This window comes from Nycticebus coucang, chromosome 11, assembly GCF_027406575.1.
Source record: "Nycticebus coucang isolate mNycCou1 chromosome 11, mNycCou1.pri, whole genome shotgun sequence".
Taxonomy (NCBI): domain Eukaryota; kingdom Metazoa; phylum Chordata; class Mammalia; order Primates; family Lorisidae; genus Nycticebus; species Nycticebus coucang.
Window position 1 is genome coordinate 79255210 of NC_069790.1, and position 22023 is coordinate 79277232.

At 37.7% G+C, this 22023-nt stretch overlaps 2 protein-coding genes across 2 annotated transcripts in view; one reads left to right on the top strand and one right to left on the bottom strand.

Annotated features, from left to right (window-relative positions):
• Nucleotides 1-966, bottom strand: part of COG5 (component of oligomeric golgi complex 5) — a 332964-nt gene extending 331998 nt beyond the window's left edge. Inside the window, exon 1 of the mRNA XM_053554011.1 lies at nucleotides 519-966. Coding sequence (XP_053409986.1) covers nucleotides 519-612 — 94 coding nt within the window. The 5' untranslated portion in view covers nucleotides 613-966. The remainder of the gene's footprint in view (nucleotides 1-518) is intronic.
• Nucleotides 809-21128, top strand: DUS4L (dihydrouridine synthase 4 like). The gene is given in 8 exon segments (XM_053554021.1): nucleotides 809-865; nucleotides 2946-3003; nucleotides 3006-3081; nucleotides 10444-10565; nucleotides 13174-13291; nucleotides 14365-14487; nucleotides 18899-19125; nucleotides 19847-21128. Coding segments are annotated over 7 exon segments (951 nt in total). The 5' UTR covers nucleotides 809-865; nucleotides 2946-2966; the 3' UTR covers nucleotides 20095-21128.
• The last annotated feature ends 895 nt before the right edge of the window (nucleotides 21129-22023 follow it).

A 22023-nucleotide genomic window follows, 5' to 3' on the forward strand; every position in this document is an offset into this window, starting at 1 on the left:
CTTTGATTGTGGATAGTTGTCCCGTAAAAAAGCAAACAAGGCTACAAGAGGGAACACCTATATATAGCCCAAAATGTGTTAAAGGAGTAGGTATTTCCAATGCTACTTAAAAACGAGCCCTTATTTTATTAAGCGTCATCTGTTCCAAGACATTCTAAAGGGTTCGAACCCTTCACCCCTTGGTCAAGAACTGCGGCAGCAGCTGATGGCTGCCAACGCGGGCCATCTGGTGCGAGGTCCCGCAACTTCAGGGAAGCCCTGGGCGCGTGGCGGGGTCGAGTTGAAATAGCGAGCAACCAGAAATCAAGTGTCCCCAAAACACTGGAGGGAAGAGGGAGCAAATCCCTGGAGAAACACGTTGGCTAGGCCAGTACCCGGACGCCAGGGGGCCGGGCAGAGGGGAGTGGTCATGTCGAGACTGAAAAACTTTCTGCAAAGCGACGGGTTGAGTCCACCGCCCCAGCCCAGGTGCGGAGCAGGGACGCCTCCCATCCCCACGACCCGGCCAGGCTCCTTACCGTCCTGCAGAAGCTCCCGGACTGTCGCTGCAGCTGCCCCAGAGCCCCGTGTCCCAAGGCCAGCCACAGCGACGCTGCCGTCGCCACCTTCCATGTTGGCAGGTGCCGGGTTGATGGCGTCAGCGACCGGGCCACCTCGCCCAGGCGGTGACGCAGAATGCCGGCGCCGTCCGCCCCGCCAGCCCGCGGCTCCGCGCGGGCCTGAGGAGCTACTCGGCCGCTGGCTGAGACCGGCGGGTGCTACGGAGCCGGGAAGCGCTCCCCGCCGTGTTGCTGCAGCTCCGAGCCGTTCTCCTGGCCGAGGACTAGGCGGGCTCCAGGACGCGGCCGCAGCGCGTCCCTCTAAAGCAAGTATTAGACCTGAGAACAAGGGGCCTCGTGCCGCAAGGCTACAGAGGCGAGGCGAGTCCTTTGCACTGCCAGCGAGCCGGACTAAGTTGTAGCATAGCTCTACGTATCTGTCCTACGCCTCGATTCGCAATCCTGGGATAAAATCCCGCGGGAAAAGCTTGAGAAGAAAAAGTTGGTGGGGCTCAACTTTGCGGGGAATTAGGGAGAGTTAATGAAGAAGAAGACTGAACAGCGAAAAGACAAGTAGGATTCCTTGTCTCTGCCCTCCTTTCCTTGAGACCTCGACCTTTTGCTTTTTCTGCCTCCTCCTCTTCAGTTTAAATTTTGTGCTGTAAGTGACGCCTAACTTGTTCGTAGCTACACATGGATAGAGTGTCTCAATCTCAACTAACAGTATTGACATTGTAAAATCAAGTTAGTTTCCATTTATATATTCTCTGCTAATACATCTATATTATTGACCTCGATTTCTTTTAAGATAAAAACTGACAAGTTAGCAGGGTCAACCCCACGTGTAAAAGGTCTTAATGGTTTCTTCGCAAAAAGAAGCTGTAATATTTTTTCACTTTGTAAAGTAGGTGTGTACCCAGGAAACCAATTTACAATTCCAGAGCTACGTGGTTCTCTGCCTTCTGCCAACAGTATTTCAAGAAGGTGCTATAATAGTACTTACCCTGTGCTAAATGCTATTGTACATGCGTTAAAGACTTAATCGGTCATAATACTCTTAACAACTAAAGTGAACAAATCCTGGGGCGTAGTTTTTCCTCCCTTGGCTAACCTCCAACGGAAGATTTTGGAAGTATTTATAATATTGATTCATGCAATGAAAATTTTGAGCCCCTATTATATATACTGGCATGAGTTGACAAACGCAAGACTCAGTCTGTAACCTAAAGAGCTAATAGATAAGGTAGGAGCCCATTTAAACAATTGTTCCAGGTGCTATGGAATGTATGGATTTACTTATTTCCAGTAATTCCAAACTTGGCTGCACTTTGACGTCACCTGAAGAACTTTAAAAAACACTTATTCCTGCATCCTAAGACCAGAGATTCAGATTTAGTTGGTTTGGAGTATAGCTTGGACATCCTGATTCTTTTTTTTTTTTTTTTGTAGAGACAGAGTCTCACTGTACCGCCCTCAGGTAGAGTGCCGTGGCGTCACACGGCTCACAGCAACCTCTAACTTTTGGGCTTAAGCGATTCTCTTGCCTCAGCCTCCCGAGTAGCTGGGACTACAGGCGCCCGCCACAACGCCCGGCTATTTTTTTGTTGCTTTTTGGCCGGGGCAGGGTTTGAGCCCGCCACCCTCAGCATATGGGGCCGGCGCCCTACTCACTGAGCCACAGGCGCCGCCTGACATCCTGATTCTTAAAAGCTCCCCAAGTCATTGTAATGTATAACCAAGGCTGAGAGTTACTGATTTATTCTTTCAGAAAACACATATTGAGGGAGGCCCCCATTGTGCCATTTACTCCAATGACATGAATGAATAAGGATGAAGTCAATCCTACTAAAGTTACTAATGACATAGTTACCTTTTCTGTGGTATGTAAGATACTTATCCCTTCCCTCTTTTATAGTAATCTTTACTCGCTTGGTTTTTAAGGTTTATTCCTCCTAACACCAAAGTTCATCTCTCTCAATCTCCTTTGCAATTCCCTTTTCCTCAGCCTGTTAACTTAAATCTTGGCACTTCAAGGATTTCTTGCAAGGTCCTTGGTACATTGGCCTGGTTGCCTAAAGGTTAAACACTCTTAATTTTGAGCAATTACACCTTTCTAAAGTTGGCTTATATCTGTTTCTAAGTCACTAAGGCCAAAATTTGAAATTTGAAAAATAATATGTAATGATAGGATTTTAAGTATCAGAAATATAAAATATTCATGAAGTACATAATTTCGTCACTTGTATCGTGGGGTATAAAAGTGATTATACAGTTATAATAGATTAGCTGAAATATTTCTGGATAATACCACATTTAAGTTATTTTTAAATAACTAAGATTTGTTTACCTTTTGATTCATCTCTAGTCTTAAGTATGCTTTTCTCTATGCAAACTGTCTTTTTTCAGATTTGAAATAAGTCTGTATTCATGAAGAGTGACTGCATACAAACCACGATATGTCAAGAAAGAAAAAAGATCCAATAGAAATGTTTCATTCTGGGCAGCTGGTAAAAGTCTGTGCTCCAATGGTTCGATATTCAAAGTAAGTGCTATTAAATAGTTAATGAACTAAGATGAAATTTCCTTTTTCTGTCCTGACTTTTTAAAAGTGTTAGAAGACCACCCCCTACATGGGATCTTCAAACTTCTAGCTTTGGAATTATAATCTAAAATTTAGGCGTGGTTCTACCATTTGCATTGTACATGTGTGACCCTAAGTAAACAACTAGCCTCTTCAATCTTCACTTTTTATAGCTATAAAAATGATAGAGCTTGGGCGGCGCCTGTGGCTCAAGGAGTAGGGCGCCGGTCCCATATGCCAGAGGTGGCGGGTTCAAACCTAGCCCCGGCCAAAAACCACAAAAACAAAACAAACAAAAAAAAAAATGATAGAGCTTGTACTACCCACCTATAAAGATATAGTGGATATTAACAAGATATAAACATTTGTGTACAGATTTTCATGTAAGCCTTGGGACAAATGCTTAGGAGCAATTGATGGGTCCTTTGGTTGTTTTGTGTTTAGTTTTTATTAAAACTTGTTAAATTTTTCCAGACTGGCAGTACCACTTTGTCACCAACAGTTTCTCCTCATTCTTGCTCACTTTTAATGTCACTTTTTTGTTTTGACTGTTCTGATAGGTATGTGATGATACCATTTTGGTTTTAATTTGCATTTCCTTTATAGCTAGTGATATTGAACATCTTTTCACTTGCTTATTTGCAATCTATATATTTTTGAATTGTTTCTTCATGTCTTTTGCCCATATTCTAATGGGATTTTTTTTTTTGCTATTGAGTTTTTAAATTTTTTAATTGTTATAAAATATACATAACATAAAAATTCCCTCTTAATCATTTTTAAGTTTGTGATTCAGTAGTGTTAAGTACATTAACATTGTTTATCTGATCTGTTCAATTCTTTTTATCTTAGAAAACTGAAACTATACCCTTTAAAAACTAACTCCCCGCTTGGCGTCTATGGCTCAAACAGGTAAGGCGCCAGCCACATACACCTGAGCTGGCGGGTTCAAAGCCAGCCCCGGTATGCCAAACAACAATGACGGCTGCAACCAAAAAATGGCCGGGCATTGTGGCAGGCGCCTATAGTCCCAGCTACTTGGGAGGTGGAGGCAGGAGAATCGCTAGAGCCCAGGAGTTGGAGGTTGCTGTGAGCTGTGATGCTACGGTGGTACTCTATCCAGGGCGACAGCTTTAGGCTCTGTCTCAAAAAAAAAAAAAAAAACTAACTCCACATTTCACGGTCTCCTTATCCCCTGGTAACCATTATTGTACTTTCTGTATCTCTATGAATTTGAGTACTCTAGTTACCTCATATGAATGGGGTCATGTGGTATTTCTCTTTTTGAAAGTAGCTTTATTTTACATACCATAGGTCCTCAAGTCTTTGTAGCATATACCAGGCTGTCCTTCCTTTTTTTGTTTTTTTCTGAGACAGAGTCTCACACTGTTGCCCAGAGTAGAGTGCTGTGGCATCAGCCTACTTCACAGCAACCTCAGACTCTTGGGCTCAAGCAACCTCTTGCCTCAGCCTCCTGAATAGCTGGGACTACAGGCACCCACCACAATGCCTGGCTAGTTTTGTTTTGTTTTGTTTTTTCCTATTTTTAGTAGAGATGGGATCTCCCTCTTGCAGAGGCTGGTCTGGAAGCACCTGAGCTCAAGCAATCCACCCACCTCCACCTCCCAGAGTGCTAGAATTATAAGCGTGAGCCCCTGCACCTGGCTTCTGCCTTCCTTTTTAAAGCTGAATAATACTCCATTTTATAATATATGTATTGTACATTTTGTTTATTCATTGATGGACACTTTGGGTTGCTTCCACCTTTTACCTATTGCAAATAATGCTGCTATGAACAGGAGTGTAGAAATATCTCTTTGAGATCCTGCTTTCAATTCTTTGTGGCTACATACCCAAAAGTGGAATTGCTGAATCATATGATAATTCTGTGTTTAATTTTTTTAGGAATTATCATACTGTTTTACATAGCAGCTACACCATTTTACCTTTCCACCAGCATTGTGCAAGTAGTTTAATTTCTCCACATCCTGGTAAAGACTTGTTATTTTCTGGAAGCTTTTTTTTTTTCCTGGAAGCTTTTTTTTGTCATGTCCTTCCTAATGGGTATGAAGTGGTCTCTATATCTATTTATTTATGAGACAGAGTCTCACTATGTCACCCTGGGTGGAGTTCTGTGGTGTCATAGCTCACAGCAACCTCCAACTCTTGGACTTCAGTGATTCTCTTGCCTCAGCCTCCCAACTAGCTGGGACTATAGGCACCGGCCACAACACCCGGCTATTTTTGTTGTTGTTTTGCAGTTGTCGTCGTTTAGCAGGTCCAGGCCAGGTTCGAAGTTGCCTGCCTTGGTACATGTGGCCAGCACCCTAACCACTGAGCGATGGGCACCGAGCCATGAAGTGGTCTCTAATTGTGATTTTGGTTTACATTTCCCTTACGATTAGCAATCTTAAGCATCTTTTTGTGTGCTTATTTGCTGTTTGTAGATCGTCTTTGTAGAAATATTTATTTAAGCACTTTCCTCTTTTTTTTTTTTGAAACAGTCTCACTTTGTCACCTTCAGTAGAGTGCTTTGGCGTCGCAGCTCACAGCAACCTCAAACTCTTGGGCTCAAGTGATTCTCTTGCCTCAACCTCCCTAGTAGCTGGGACTGCAGGTGCCCACCACAGTAGTAGAAAAAAACAGCTGTTTTTTGCTATTTTTTTAGAAATGGGGGTCTCGCTCTTGCTCAGGGTAGTCTGGAATTCATGAACTCAAGCAGTCCTCCCACCTCAGCCTCCCAGAGTGCTAAGATTACATGCATGAGCCACCTCACCCGGCCTTATTTTGCCCATTTTTGAATCAGGTTGTTTGTTCTCTTCTTTACTATTAAATATTGAGAGTTCTTTATATATTCTAGATGCTACTCCTTTGTCAGATAGGTAGTTTGCAAATATTTTTTCCCAATATGTAGCTCATCTTTTCATCTTCTTTTGTACGAAGTTTTTCATTTTGATAAAGGCCAATTTATCAGTTTTTTCTTTTTGTACATTGTGCGCTTGGTATCAAGAATTAAGAGACTTTTGTGTAGGTCTAGATGCTGAATATTTGCTTCTAATTTTTCTTTCTAAAAATATTAGTATAGTTTTGTTTTTCTTTTTAAAAGAGATGAGAATCTTGCTATGTTGCCTGGGCTGGTCTTAAACAATTGCTTAAGCAGTCTTCCCACCTCAGCCCCCCAAAGTTCTAGGATTAAAGGTGTGAACCACCAAACTTAGCTATAGTTTTATGTTTTGCATAGAGCATAAATCCATGATCAATTTTGAAATAATTTTTGAATAGGTGTGAGACTTAGGTCGAGGTTTTTTTTTCCTCCCATCTGTATGTCTGATAACTCTAGCTCTATTTGTTGGTAAGGGTATCTCTATTCTATTGAATTCCTTGGCTTCTTTTTCAAACAATCTAGGTTTACTATTTTGTTCCATTGATTTGCCTGTCTCTCCCTCCACTTATACCACATAGTCTTAATTACGGTAGCTATATAAGTTGTCTTAAAATCAGGCCAGGTGTGGTGGCTCAGGTGGCCTGTAATCCTAGTACTCTGGGAGACTAAGCCACGTGATTGCTTGAATTCAGCAGTTTCAGACTAGCCTAAGCAAGAGCCAGACCCCATCTTAACCAAAAATAGAAAAAGACCTAGCTGGGCGTTGTGGTGGGCACCTGTAGTTCCAGTTACTGGGAAGGCTGAGGCAAGGGAACTGCTTGAGCCCAAGAGTTGAAGTTGCTGTGAACTATGATGATGCTATGGCACTTTACCCAGGGTGACAGTGTGAGACTCTGTCCCCAAAAAAAAATTGTCTTAAAATCAGATAGACTGATTCTTCCACTTTAATTTTCTTTTTCAAATTTGTTTTCAGCTATTCTATTTCCCTTGCTCTCTGAGTAAATTTTAGAGTGATCTCATCTATATCTATAAAAAAACTTGCTATAATTTCTATAAGAATTGTGTGAAACCTGTGTATCAATTTATGGAAAATTGACTTCCTTGCTATGTTGAGTCTCCCAATCCATGAACAGAGTATGTCTCTCCATTAATATAGATTTTCTTTGATTTCTATTGTTGTGTATAGTTTGTGGCATGCAAGTTAGGTACGTGTTTTTTTTTTTAATGCACATGTTTTGTAAGACACTTAAGATTTTTTTTGATAACTGCAAGTAGAATTGTTATTTTTAATTTTGGTGTCTATGTATTCATTTCTAGTACATAAAAATATAATTTATATTTGTATATTGATCTTATATCCTGAAAACTTGCTGAACTCACTTATTGGTTCTAGGACTGTTTTTTTAAAATTCCTTAGGGTTATCTATGTGGACAGACATGTCACCTATAGATAGGGATGGTTTTATGTGATCATACGCCTTTCGTTTTTCGTGTACTATATCACTGGCTAGAAGTCTATGTGCCATGTCAAATAAGAGTGGTGAGAGCAGACATCCTTGCCTTATTCTTTTTGGTGGAGAAAGTGTTCTGTAGAATTTTGTTATAAATGAGTGTATTTGTTTGTTTGTTTTTTTGAGACAGAGTTTCACTCAGTCGCCCTCCCCAGACTGCTGTGGCATCACAGCTCACAGCAACCTCCAGCTCTTGGGCTTAAGCGATTCTCTTGCCTCAGCCTCCCAGTAGCTGGGACTACATGCACCCGCCACAACACCCAGCTATTTTTTGTTGCAGTTTGGCCGGGGCCGGGTTTGAACCCGCCACCCTCGGTATATGGAGCTGGTGCCCTACTCACTGAGCCACAAGTACCACCCTAAATGAGTGTATTTGGTCATGCTTTTTCTGCATTGATATGATCTGAGATTTTTTTCCATTAGCCTATTTGTACATAATACAATAAATTATATCAGTTGATTTTGACTATTAACCCTTATGTTTCAACAGGCTTTTTCTGACACAGTTCCATCAGGGAAAGGTAGAGGAGGTGGTGCCACCTTCTACCTTTCTACTGTCAGGTAGAAGTCCAGGTTCACCGTTTTGCCATCTTCAATGTGTAAGGCACAGGGAGCTCCTCATTGCTGCTTGGCAGGATTGAGAGTTCTAGCTCCCCATCCTGGAAGTAGCCTTGTAAAGCTGGGTAATAATGAAAGTTGTGACTCTCCACTAGCCCTCCTCTGAAACCAATGCCAGCAAAGAGGGAGAGGGGTACTTCAGTACTGCTGGGTCAGGGTGGAAGTCCAGGCTCCCCATGTAGTCTCCACTGATAATACTAGGGGGCAGGGGTGGGCACTCAGTGGCCAGCAAGGATGGCAAGTACTACACCCCTCCCTGGTTTTCTTGGACACCACCAGAATGGAATGTTGGAGCACCTTGTTACAGACTCGGGAGGGTAGAAGTCTAGGACTCTCACTGGACTTGGTAGAAGTAAGACCATAGCTTTTTCTATATTGTTTGGCCAGAATAGAACTGTTATTTAAAAGTTTTCTGTCTTGCTAGGCTGCCTTTTTATTCACCCTTTGGTTAGAGCATATTTTTGTTTGGTTCGTTTTATCTGTATCTATTGGCATTTCCAGGTGGCCAGCTTAGCTTCTTCAACTTTAAGTGTAGGATTTTTTATTAACGCTAATCCCATGACAGATTTAAGTCTAGGATATTTGAGACAGAAAGAAAACCCAAGGAACTCACCACTCTGTCATTCGTTAGGTCCAGAGGTCATTAGCCTGACTGATCTCTCTTCTCTGCCTTTCAAATTTTTCTTATGTTTGATCTATATGTAATGTCCAGGGTTTACTTGTTTGTTTGTTTTTTTAATTCAGGTATGAGGGTACATATGATTAGGTGACATTATTTGTGTTTGTAAGGTAAAGTCCAAAGTCTGAGTTATAGTTGAGTCCTGCACTCAGGAGGTATACCATATACCCCAACATCGTACAGAATAGGTGGGAACTTACCAAGCCCCCTCCTCCCTTCTCTCCTTCTTGAATTTAATTATTTTTTTTCTCTCATGTGGGCCTGTACTTGTTGATCTACTGTTTTCAGATTAGTACTAAGTACATGTGATGCTTGCATCTCTGTTCTTAAGGTACGTAGGAGAATCTTCTCTAAATCCATCCAAGTATATACAAAAGATGTAAAGTCTCCATTTTTTTTATGGCTGAACAATATTCCATGATATACATATACCACAGTTTATTAATCCATTGATCGGTTGATGGGCACTTGGATTGTTTCCATATCTTTGCAGTTGTGAATTGAGCTGCTATAAACATTCAAATACAAATGTCCTTAAAGTAAAACGACTTTTTTTCTTCTGAGTAGATACATAGTAATGGGATGGCAGGACCAAATGGGAGATTTACTTTTAGTTCTTTGAGGATTCCCCATACTTCTTTCCAAAAAGGCCATACTAGTTTGCAATCCCAACAGTGCATAAGTGCACTCTCTCTCTCCACACCCACGCCAACATCTGCAACTTTGGGACCTCATGATGTGGGTTGTTCTCACTGGTGTCAGGTAATATCTCAAAGTAGTTTTGATTTTCATTTCTCTGGTGATTAGAGATGATGAGCATTTGTTCATGTGTTTGTGAGCCATTCATCTGTCTTCTTGGGAAAGGTTTGTTTGTGTCACTCCCAATGATAAATGGGGTTGTTTGCTCTTTTTTTGTTGCTTCAGTTGAGTTCTTCATATATTTGGGTCATTAGCCCTTTGTCTGATTCATAACATGCAAACATCTTCTCACATTCTGAAGGTTATCTATCTGCTTATAGATTATGTCCTTCACTGTGCAGAAGCTTTTTAACTTGATCACATCCCATTATTTAACTTTGTTGTTGTTGTAGTTGCCAATGAGGTCTTCTTCATGAATTGTTTCCCAAGGCTGATGTCATTAAGAGTTTTTCTGGCCAGTAGTGGTGGCTCACTCCTTAGTACTCTGGGAGTCCGAGGCAGGTGGATGGAGCTCAGGAGTTCGAAACCAGCCAGAGCAAGAGCAAGGTCCTGTCTCTACTGAAAAATAGAAACAGCTAGGTGTTGTGGCAGGTACCTATAGTCCAGCTAGCTACTCGGGAGGCTGAGGCAAGAGGATTATTCAAAAAACCTAGGAGTCTCAGGTTGCTATGAATTATGACACCACGGCACTCTACCCAAGGCAACAGAGTAAGACTCTGTCGCAAAAAAACCCCACACTTTCCTCTAGGGTTTTTATGTATAGGGTTTTTAATTATATGTAGCAGAAAGAATAGGAAAAAGTAAATCTACTTCATCTTACCATAGGCAGAACTTTCCCAAATAAATATTTAATAATCAATTAAATTAAATTTGAAATTACATACGATTATGGTGTTTTCTAAATGCATAATTAAGGTTTTATATACTCACAGGTTGGCTTTTAGAACACTAGTAAGAAAATACAGTTGTGACCTGTGTTACACACCAATGATAGTCGCCGCTGATTTTGTCAGATCTATAAAAGCCAGAGACAGTGAATTTACCACAAACCAAGGTATGTGAAACCCAGTTTGCTGACTTTGTAAAATATTTTTTTAATTTTTAAAATTTTTTTTACAAACTCAACTATCTTATCTATAGATCTTATATTAAATCTTCTAACTTTTAAAAATATGTTTTTACTGAATGCCTTTTAAACTATCTATGATACATAAATATAAGGTCCACCTTTCTTAAGAAGCCCATCCTCAGGAGCTGGAACATATTCTTCTTAGTAAAGTATCTCAAGAATGGAAGAAAAAGTATCCAATGTACTCAGCCCTACTATGAAACTAATTTATGGCTTTCACATGAAAGCTATAACCCAGTTACAACCTAAGAATAGGGGGAAGGGGGAGGGTGAGGGGAGGTGGGCGGAGGGAGGGTGATTGGTGGGATTACACCTGGGGTGCATCTTACAAGGGTACATGTGAAACTTAGTAAATGTAGAATGTAAATGTCTTAACACAATAACTAAGAAAATGCCAGAAAGGCTATGTTAACCAGTGTGATGAAAATGTGTCAAACCGTCTATAAAAGCAGTGTATGGCTTCCCATGATCGCATTAATGTACACAGCTATGATTTAATAATAATAAAAAAAAAGAAGCCCATCCTCTCACTGGGGTCCCTAGTCTTGTCTCTAGTCTTGTCCCACTCCAAACTATCCTCCATATAGTCCAAAGTGACCTATCTAAAAGGTAAATTTGATCATATGCCTTCCCTGCTTAAAATCCTTCTTAGACCTCTTATTGCCTAAAATAATGGTTCTCAGAGTGTAATCCCCAGACCAGCAAAATATCAGGTTGATCTGGAAATTTGTTAAAAATGGAAATTCTCAGGCTCTATCCCAGCCCTACTACATCAGAAATTCTGGGTGTATAGTCCAGCAGTCTGTGTCTTAAAAAGCCCTCCAGGTAATTTTGAGCTTGTTAAAGGTTGAGAACCACTGCCTGAAAGACTATAATTCTAGCACCTCAGATAATATAAAAAGTCTTTTATGATTTAGACTCCAAGTGTATCTCCTGCAGTCTTAATCTGTCATCAGCTTCTCACAGCCCACTAACTTTATTCTTCAAAAATACTAAATTATTTTAAGTGCCTGAACATGCCCTGTTGTCTCACACTTCCTTACCTAGAATATCCTTCCCAGTTATGCCTATCTCCAGATCCCTTTTTCTTTGGCAAACTGCAGTTATGTTTTTCCATCCAGCTCACAAAGTTTGTGGCCAAGGAACCTTTTTTGATCACCCTCTACCTATGTTTTCTCTCTTAAGCATAGGCTCTTATGTAACAATAAATCCTACTCTGTTAACAATTTCCTCTTTATAGGCCTATTTCTCCAACTAGATTCTGGGCTCCTTGAGGGCTGGAGCTATAGAAATAGCTTGATTTAGCACAGTGATGAAAATATATTAGGCCAATAAATGTCTGTTAAATTGAAATGCTGTAACTCTTAAGTTACAGAAGGGAAAGCACTCTAGATCTCCATAAAGAAAACACCAAATTCTCTTATACCACTAGACTCCTGTAAATTCAGTGGATTGCCATAAAAATACTGAGATGCCTAGAGCCCGCATTTTGATAAATACCTAGTGAATCTCACATAGATAGTCCTCAAAAGAACTTTGGAAATGTTAAAATACACCTACCCTATGTTTATGCCACTAACCCAGAAATAAGAAAGATGTACTTTAAAACCTAAGAAGCTTCCAATGTATTTGGCAATATTTAAATTTAAACATTTATGTATGTAAAAGCACATATATACTTGAAAAACCAGGTAGGAAAACTTGTAACACATAATGATAACAGGGCTAATTTCTTTGTTTTATAAAAATATTGCAAATAAAAAAAGAAAATAATAGAAAAATTGCACATAGGAAAATGCAAAGAATATGAAGAGAGCTCACAAATAAAAATATACAAATGTTGGATATATACCACAGGAAAAGTTGTGAAGAAACAAGAATTTTCCTCTGTATTGATATGTATCTATATTGTAAAGTCTTAGAAGATAATTTTGTAACATCTGTCACAATGTTACATGTTAAATAACCATCCAGCATTTCCACTCCCAAGAATTTACCCTATGAATATACTTACAAAAGCATGTATGCAAGAGTATCATCATTGTATCCTCATTGTTATTGCAAGAGCCACAAATAAATGGTCTGGAGACACACTGTGTGGTCCTCGGTACTGTGCAATATCCCACTGAAAAGAAGAAAGTAGGTCTGAGTACATCTTTCAGCTACATCCGGAAAAAAAGGAGCAGCAGACATAATGAAATATATATATATATATAGACCACTCACATTGTTTTAAATTTTACAGATGTAAGTAAAATTATTCTGGGGTATTATAAACTAATTCTCACCTTTGGGAAGGGGGTCTGTTTGCCAAGAATGTTAGAATACTTTTCATTTTATTAAATTTTGTACCGTCTAAGCTTTTACTTTAAAATATTAAAATTTCTTTAATGTCAAATAATTCATCCTATTTGAACAGATGCTTCTTAGGCTAAAAATAGTTATTTTATCCTCTACAAACATGACAGTTTGGTATTGTGTATTTATGGATTTTTTTCCTATGGATTTTAATGTTGAGCTATTCATTTTATAGGTGATTGCCCACTGATTGTCCAGTTTGCTGCTAATGATGCAAGTCTTTTATCTGATGCTGCTCGTATAGTCTGTCCTTATGCAAATGGAATAGACATTAACTGTGGTTGTCCTCAGAGGTAAAGCTCAAAGAAGTTGGAAGATTTTCAAAAAGATTAGGAAAAAAACTATGTGAACATGGTAAAATATCTTTCTAGTTTTCCAAAAATTAAAAAGTAAAGAATATAGTATTAAAGCTCCTGGGCTCGAACAAGAAGGAAGGAAAAATATCAGGAAGTATAAGTTAGGAATATAATTTCAAAGGTCTTTTCTGATAGCTAAAATAATATATAGACATTTGAGAAGTGTTTGGTCTCCCCTCACCACTAGAATTTTTGGGTGAACCTGCCTTGAACCTCATCCATAAGTAGTTACATGAGAATGTAATGTTTATGGCAGTCCCTAAAATGTATTTTTACTGCCATCTCAGATACACTTGCTCTAAAAACTGATACTATAATTTAGGAGAGTTACACATTTTCTTCTAATTAAGATCCCTTACAAAAACACCTTTTTATAATGACCTTTTCTTTCTATACCAGTTATTTGGTTGGATTTAAGTAACTGGATCTTGATAGGATATACTTAATTGGACAATAATACCCCTACCATACTGGAACTGTATATACTAGGTTATCTGTCAATAATTCAAAATGTGTCCAAAGAATAAAATCAAGGTTTTAAGTGCAGCATAATCCAAATCAGATTAGACATATTTGTATACTCATTAAGCAAGTTAAATAAGCTGTTTTGTGGTGTTGGAATGCTGTAAGCCAAAAATATCTTTCTACTCTTGAGACTACTAAAACCCCTTGTTATACACAATAAACATCAAGTATGGAATTTAAAAAATCTAAAGTAATTGCAATTAATTACAAATACTTAAATCTGTTTTGGTTGAATGAATTTTAATTTAATATTCTCACTTGCCAGTGAAAACCATTTCCCCTGAGTACTTTTTGATCTGGGAACATGTTTTACTAATCTCATATTGATCTACTTAGAAATGTTGGATCTACAAATTTTTTAAATCTGCTTGCATTCTAGATCACCAGAGGAAAAAATAGATGCAGTTACATTTCAGTGCTTTTACAATTTTATCTTCTCTTCCAGCTATTTATAATTCATTTGTTCTTATGTTTGCTTTATAAAGGTGGGCAATGGCAGAAGGTTATGGCGCTTGCTTAATAAACAAGCCAGAGCTTGTTCAAGATATGGTGAAACAAGTAAGAAATCAAGTGGGAAACCCCAGATTTTCAGTTTCTATTAAAATAAGGTAAAGACGATATTTCAATCTATTGACAATGTAGTCCATTACTTAGGAAATAAAAGAATATTCCTCTTTTCTGGTGATATGGGAGTGTCTATGCTCAATAAATTAGTAGCTTAATGCATGCATGGAAATGTTGAGACAAGATGTTTAGTAAATGAATATATACACCATAATTTTTACTTAATCCTGAACAACATCCTCCCTTGTTTTTTTTTTGAGACAGAGCCTCAAGCTGTCCCCCTGGGTAGAGTGCTGTGGCATCACAGCTCACAGCAACCTCCAACTCCTGGGCTGAAGCTATTCTCTTGCCTCCACCTCCCAAGTAGCTAGGACTACAGGTGCCTGCCACAACGCCTGGCTATTTTTTGGTTGCAGCCATCATTGGTGTTCGGCAGGCCCTGGCTGGATTCGAACCCGCCAGTTTAGATGTATGTGGGTGGCGCTTTAGCCACTTGAGCCACAGGCGCCAAGCCCTCCCTTGTATTTTTTTTAATGGTATTATTTATAGAGAAGGATACAGGGCTTTAAAAGGGGTTGAGAAAAGGGTTTTAAATTTCTCACTTGGTAGATTGAGATTGAAACAGAACATTAACATAGTCAGGATTTTCAGAATTAGTGACAATCTTTAGGCATTTTTGTTAGCTGTGACTTGCATTACCAGACCTGGAAAATGCTATATCTACACTAAATCAAGATAATTCAGGGCTTACTAGAGCACCCAGCTTGGCTTGGAGTTCTTGTTTTTTCTTTTTTAAAATTCTCATGGAAATATATTTTGATTAGCAACCAAAACATTTTCTTCTAAGTTAACTTGGCATTTATATCAGAAGTTTCTTTTGTTAGAAAAGTAAAAGTGATAGTGTGAATTATATTGGTAAGTTTAAAGATATCTGGTGACTGCCACTAGAATTGCAGACTCAATGTACCTAAACATAAAAATCAGTCTTCAGAGGTTTTGCCTATTCAGTACAACCCAGTCATTAATAGCATTCAAACAGAAATATACCATACTTCCTATATTTTTTAAATGTACATTTTTCATATTTTGACATATCTGATACTGGGATTTGATTTAAAATTTTTTGACATGTTGAATCTATTTTTATTTGTACATCTTATAGCTGATTGTTTTCCAGAATATAAAAGTCTATGGTCAATGACTTGAACAAGAACCAAACAATTCTTTTTATTTATTTGTTTTAGTTTACTACCCTAATTTATTTTTTAATGTTAATGGCATTACTATACTTTTAAAATTTGAGCAATTTGTTTTGCAAAATGTCCTTTGATTTGAGTTTCTCAGATTAGGTTCTCCTCCTCCTCTCCTTCTCCTCCTCCTCTTCTTTTCTCTTTACAGTAATATATGTCATATTGTGTTATTATCAAGTATTAAATCATGAGTCATGAGATCACTGGAGCTCAGGAGTTTGAGACCAACCTGAGCAAGGGTAAGAACCCTGTCTCTGCTAAAAGTACAAAAATTAGCTGTGAATCCTGGCATACAACTGTAGTCCCAGTTATTTGGGAGGTGGAATCAATTCGAAGCTAATGAAAATAACAATACTAACAAAAGCAATAGTAAGAATGTAAATATTTGCCGCCCCCCAGAAAAATGCTCATCAATTTCTTTCGTTATTAGTGATATTACATTCTATCACTGAATTATACATATAATTATATGCCTAATTGCCATATCATAAAGGTATACACCTTCATTTTGTATGAATGATTAATCTGTAAGGTTTTAATTTGAAACTATGCAAATGACCTGTTTTGCAACAATAATCTGCCCAGTGTTTAGCATCAATTCAGAATTCTTTTCTGAATAGTGTTTTACTGTGGTGTTTCTGAAGTACTAATTTTTCATTTTTTTTTTTTTATTCGTCCATTTGTTCTTTAGTAAACATTCCTTAAACATTCCATATGTCAATCATTACATTAAAATCTGGGGATACATAAATCAATAATCAACCTTTGGTTTACAAAATTATAAATTTTGGTAGGTAAGCACACTTGCACATATTAAATTACAAATGTGGTAATTGCTTTATACTAAGGGTATTACATAGAACATAACAAGGGGAACAGAAGTCAGAAAATCTAGCTGTCAAGGGAGAGTCAAGGAAAGTACCAGAGTGAAAAAGACATTTGGACTTGGTCTTAAAAGATGAATAATAGCAATTTGCTAAGTGAAAAAAAATATGAGAATATCCTTCCATCACAAGAAGTCACAAAACAGCATGGGAGATTACAAAAATGGGCATGTATTCAGTAGTATTTCTTTTTTTGTTGTTGGTTTTTGGCCGGGGCTGGGCTTGAACCCGCCACCTCCGGCATATGGGGTCAGTGCCCTACCCGCTTTGAGCCATAGGCGCTGCCCTCTTTTTTTTTTTTTTTTTTTTTATGAAGCAAAAAATTATATTCTTGAACAGAGAAACACAGTTGTACAATAATTGTTGAGAGTTCAACATCTCACTTTCAATAATGGATAGATAAGTGAGAAAATAAAGGACTTAAATAATACAATAAACCAACTAGGTCTGACAGACCACTCTCCCAAACAACAGCAAACATATTCTTCTCAGTGCCCCTGGGACATTTTCCAGGATATAATAGGCCATAAATTAAGTCCTAGTAGATTTTTTCCTTTTTTTTTTAGTTTTTTGAACCAGATTACGTTGATAGCATTTGTTAGATAAAGTCCCTCTTATAATAATTGTGTCCTGCCCCCAAAAGGTGTGTCACACACTGTGACCACCCATCTCCCTTTCTCCTCCTTCCTCTTATACTAGGTCATTAATTGTCCTCATATCAGAATTGAGTACATAGGATTCTTGCTTCCCCATTTTTGTAATGCTTTACTAAGAATAATGTGTTCCACTTCCATCCAGGTTTATATGAAAGATGTAAAGTCTCCATCTTTTTAATGCCTGAATAGTATTCTATGGTATACATATACCACAGCTTGTTAATCCATTCCTGGGTTGGTAGACATTTAGGCTGTTTCCAATTTTGGCTGTTTTAAAAAATTGAGCTGCGATTAACAGTGTAGTACGAGTGTCCTTATGATAAAATGATTTTTTTTCTTCTGGGTAGATACCCAGTAATGGGATTGCAGGATCAGATGGGAGTTCTAGTTTGAGTCCTTTGAGGGCTCTCCATACTTCCTTCCAAAAAGGTTGTATTAGTTTACAGTCCCACCAGGAGTGTAAAAGTGGTGGGACTTCTCTCCACATCCACGCAACATCCACAGTCTTGAGATTTTGTGATGTGGGCATTCTCACTGGGGTTAGATGATATCTCGGGGTGGTTTTGATAATTAGGGACATGAGTGTTTTTTCATGTTTGTTAGCCATTCATCTGTCTTCTTTAGAGAAGGTTCTATTCATCTCTCTTGCCCATTGATAAAAGGAATTGTTGGCTTTTTTCGTGTTGATTCATTTGAGTTCTCTGTAGATCTAGTTATCAAGCTTTTGTCTAATGCCAAATATCCTTTCCCATAGTATAGGTTGTCTATTTGCTTTGGTTGTTGTCTCCTTAGCTATACAGAAGCTTTTCAGTCTAATTAAGTCCCATTTGTTTTCTTCTGTTGTTGCAATTGCCACAGAAGTCTTCTTCATAAAGTCTTTCCCCAGGCCCAATATCTTCAAGTATTTTTCTTATGCTTTCCTTGAGGATTTTTATTGTTTCATGCCTTAAATTTAGGTCTTTTATCAATTGAATCCATTTTGGTGAGTGGAAAAAGGTGTTTGTGCAGTGAGGGAGGGTCTTAGCCACCCGCCACCCCCAGAGGAACCCTCTTGGGCCATAGTAAGCATTAATAATGTCTTTCATCTTCCTTGTATTTTTAACATAAATTAAAACTTCCCTTTATTATTAAAATGTTTTGCCAAACCTTCAACTTTGTCCATCCACATGCTATTTAATTAATGCTAGGAAAAATTCCTAGTACCAAGAGTAGAAAATAGGAAAAATATTTGCACTAAAATTTCACAAGGAAAAGAAAATAAACCAGTAAGCGGTTTTTTGGTAACAAGTCAAAAACATATTTCAAGGTAAAGTATTGTGTTCTCCCACTTGGGACTTGGTGCACCCACATCAAATATTAGATAGCATCTTCCAATCCACCTGTGACAGTACTGTGAAGGCTCTTTCATTTACCAAAGCCAAAAGGTAGGAGCACTACCTAAGATAAATTTGTTTGTTGTCTTATTGTTGCAAATAGTGAAAAAGCTAAATTTGAGATCTTGGGTGGGAACTAATCCCTGAAGGAAAGTTTGCTGATGGTGGCATGGACTTATACACTATAGCACAGCTAACTACATAATTTAGTAGACAAATTTTCATTTTAGTTAATTAATTTTACCTTAATATTTACATGCTATGAACACACAATGTAATTTTAAAATTATAGGATCCATGATGACCTTTCAAGAACTATAGATCTTTGTCGAAAAGCTGAAGCTACAGGAGTTTCCTGGATCACAGTTCATGGAAGAACTACTGAAGAAAGACATCAGCCAGTGCACTATGATGCCATTAGAATAATTAAGGAGAACATGTCTATACCTGTCATTGCTAATGGGGACATCAGAAGCTTAAAAGAAGCAGAAAGTATGTGGCAGAATACTGGGACAGATGGTAAGAAATAAGTACTTGGATTTTTTTTATGTTTTAATTAGGGAAATAATAAGTGAGAAAGGGAAAGTAATGCTATTTTGATTTTCATTAGTTTTCTTTCACACTGAGCCATATTTTCTCATGGTACTGATTTAAGCTAAGCAATTTATTAAAATAATGTTAACTTAGAAATAATAGATTATTTTAACTGGAGTAAATTAATTCATTTACTCCTTTGACACTGTCATATTTAGTGACCAATTAAAAATCTTCCAGATATCCTATAGTAATATTAAGTACCTGGAACAGAAGTTAGAGTTAATGAATTCAAGGAGGAACCCCAGAACTGCTATGCAATTTTATTATCCCCTTAAGTTATTGACATTCTAAGCCAAGCCCTGTGATAGCGATTGCTAGATGGGATGCAGATGAACTGTAGTCTAAGCAACCGAGTTTAAGACGATCTGGATTTACCCTAAAGAAAAACCAAAGACTAATGGTATAATGTAGAAATCTTTAAAAAAAAATAAAGAATTCTATGAGTACATTTAAACTTTCTTGGTTTGCAAAAGATACCAGAATAAAGTGTTTTATAACTGAATTAAAAAGACTAATATAAGGTCATTGTGAAACCTTGTAATGATACTTTATTTTTTAATCTTCACAATTTGTTTCATTTAGCTTGAACTGATAATCACAGATTCTTAATGTATGGACAAATATGGTATACTTTAATTTGTAGGTGTGATGGTTGCAAGAGGACTCTTAGCAAACCCGGCCATGTTTGCTGGATATGAGGAAACCCCACTGAAGTGCATCTGGGACTGGGTTGACATTGCTCTGGAACTTGGAACTCCTTACATGTGTTTCCATCAACATTTAATGTATATGATGGAAAAGATAACTTCCAGGCAGGAAAAAAGAGTATTTAATGCTCTGTCAAGCACATCAGCAGTCTTAGATTACCTTACAGACCATTATGGCATTTAATATATATTTTATTTTACACCTATCATGAAACCAGAGGTGGTCACATCTAGGTTTTTACTTTATATCAGTGGCTTTTAAACTTTAGTATAAAAACAGTCTCTGGGAACATTTTGAAAAATCAGTCCTAAACCCCATCCTCAGAGATAGTTTTAAAGAAGACTCCAGGTGGTCCAAACATTACAAAACTGCTCTGAATCCTGTTATGGATTGGGGGGTGAAGGGATGGAAATTTTTTTTCCTATTGGAATCATGTTTTTAACATTTTAAAATAAAGCTTATTTAATACTAAGTATGACTCATATAGTATCTGTAAGTTAAGAAGTATATGAGGACAGAGAAGTGATAGCACAAATGCGAACATACATAGAAAATGAAAATGAACAAGAAATTCTAAAGGGAACTGCACTCAGGGCTTATGTTAAAAATTCAAATGGAAAATCACACGGCACTTCCCAATTGAATTACACACTTGAAGGTATTTGTTTTTAGAAACATAACTGAATTTAATTAGATGTGATGTTTTCTATAAAACTATGATTTGATGGGGCTCTTTAAAATAATATAAATTTAGTACATTTCAAGCCTCCTGGATCCTTAAAAGATTGAGAGCTTGATGAGACTCTGTGCCTAAAAAGTAATACATCTTTTTATGCAACCCCCTACATCTTATATATTAAAAATTTGGTAGCTAAACTAGAGAAGATTATGTGTTTGAAATATTTCATGGAAAATAGCAACTAGGTTTTGTTTTTCATTTTCAAACCAAGTTTCATACTGTGTTTTTAGTGATGTTATTTTTATGCCTCCCAGCAATTTCTTGTAACTTTAAAAATCCCAAGGTTTGGGAATGTTACTAATAGATTTTGTTATTGGTGAATGTACACTGCAAGAATGAAGTATCTCAGACTGAAATAAAACCATTTGTAATTAAAGTATTATTCTATGTTCCCAACATGGAAACTCTTATAAGGAAATGTTTATCTAAAACTTTTTAATTCAAGAGTTTGGGAATAATTAAATGTTTAACATAAAAAACACTGTGCTGCTGTATTTCTTTTCTTGGGCACATTTTGTGTTTTCACTTTTAAATTAATTATTTTTTATTTATTTATTTATTTTGAGACAGAGTCTCACTAGGTCGCCCTTGGTAGAGTACCATGGCGTTATAGCTCACAGCAACCTCAAACTCTTGGGCTTATGTATTCTCTTGCCTCAGCCTCCCAAGTAGCTGAATGTACACAACTATCTAATGTATTCAGTACTAATATGAAGCCAGTAGATGAAGTAATACATGCTGATATAAGAGAAAAATGCAATTTAATTCAAGCTGAGAGGAGGAGGCAGAGAGGAAGGGGAAGAGAGATTGGTGGGCTTTCACCTAATGGGCACAAAGTGAGGGTATATGGCATATATCCTAGGTGAGGGACATAACTACAACAGGGACCTTACTAATAAACGCAAACATTGTAACCTAATTGTTTGTACCTTCATATTAATCTGACATTAGGGCTGGGCATAGTGGCTCACACCTGGCGCCCACCACAACACCCTGCTATTTTTTTGTTGCAGTTGTCATTGTTGTTTAGCTGGCCCAGGCTGGATTTGAACCCAATAGTCTTGGTATATGTACGGGCACGAGCCTCAATGAATGTATTTTTAAAGATAACTGGCTTTCTCATTTGACATAAATATCATACATAGAAATACTAAGGTATGATCATAATCTAGTCCTTTTGATGTTTTTAAATTAAATCTGAAGTGAATTCTACTAGTGTGTGAGTACAGCAGCATCACTGAAGTAAGGTGTGAGTTTGGAAGAAACCCAGGAGGAAAGACAAGGGGCTCTGAAACATTTGATTAAAAGTAACTTCCTTATGGCTAATTTGTGTCTAAGTATCTTTTTCTTTATGCTGTGATCAAATATATTTG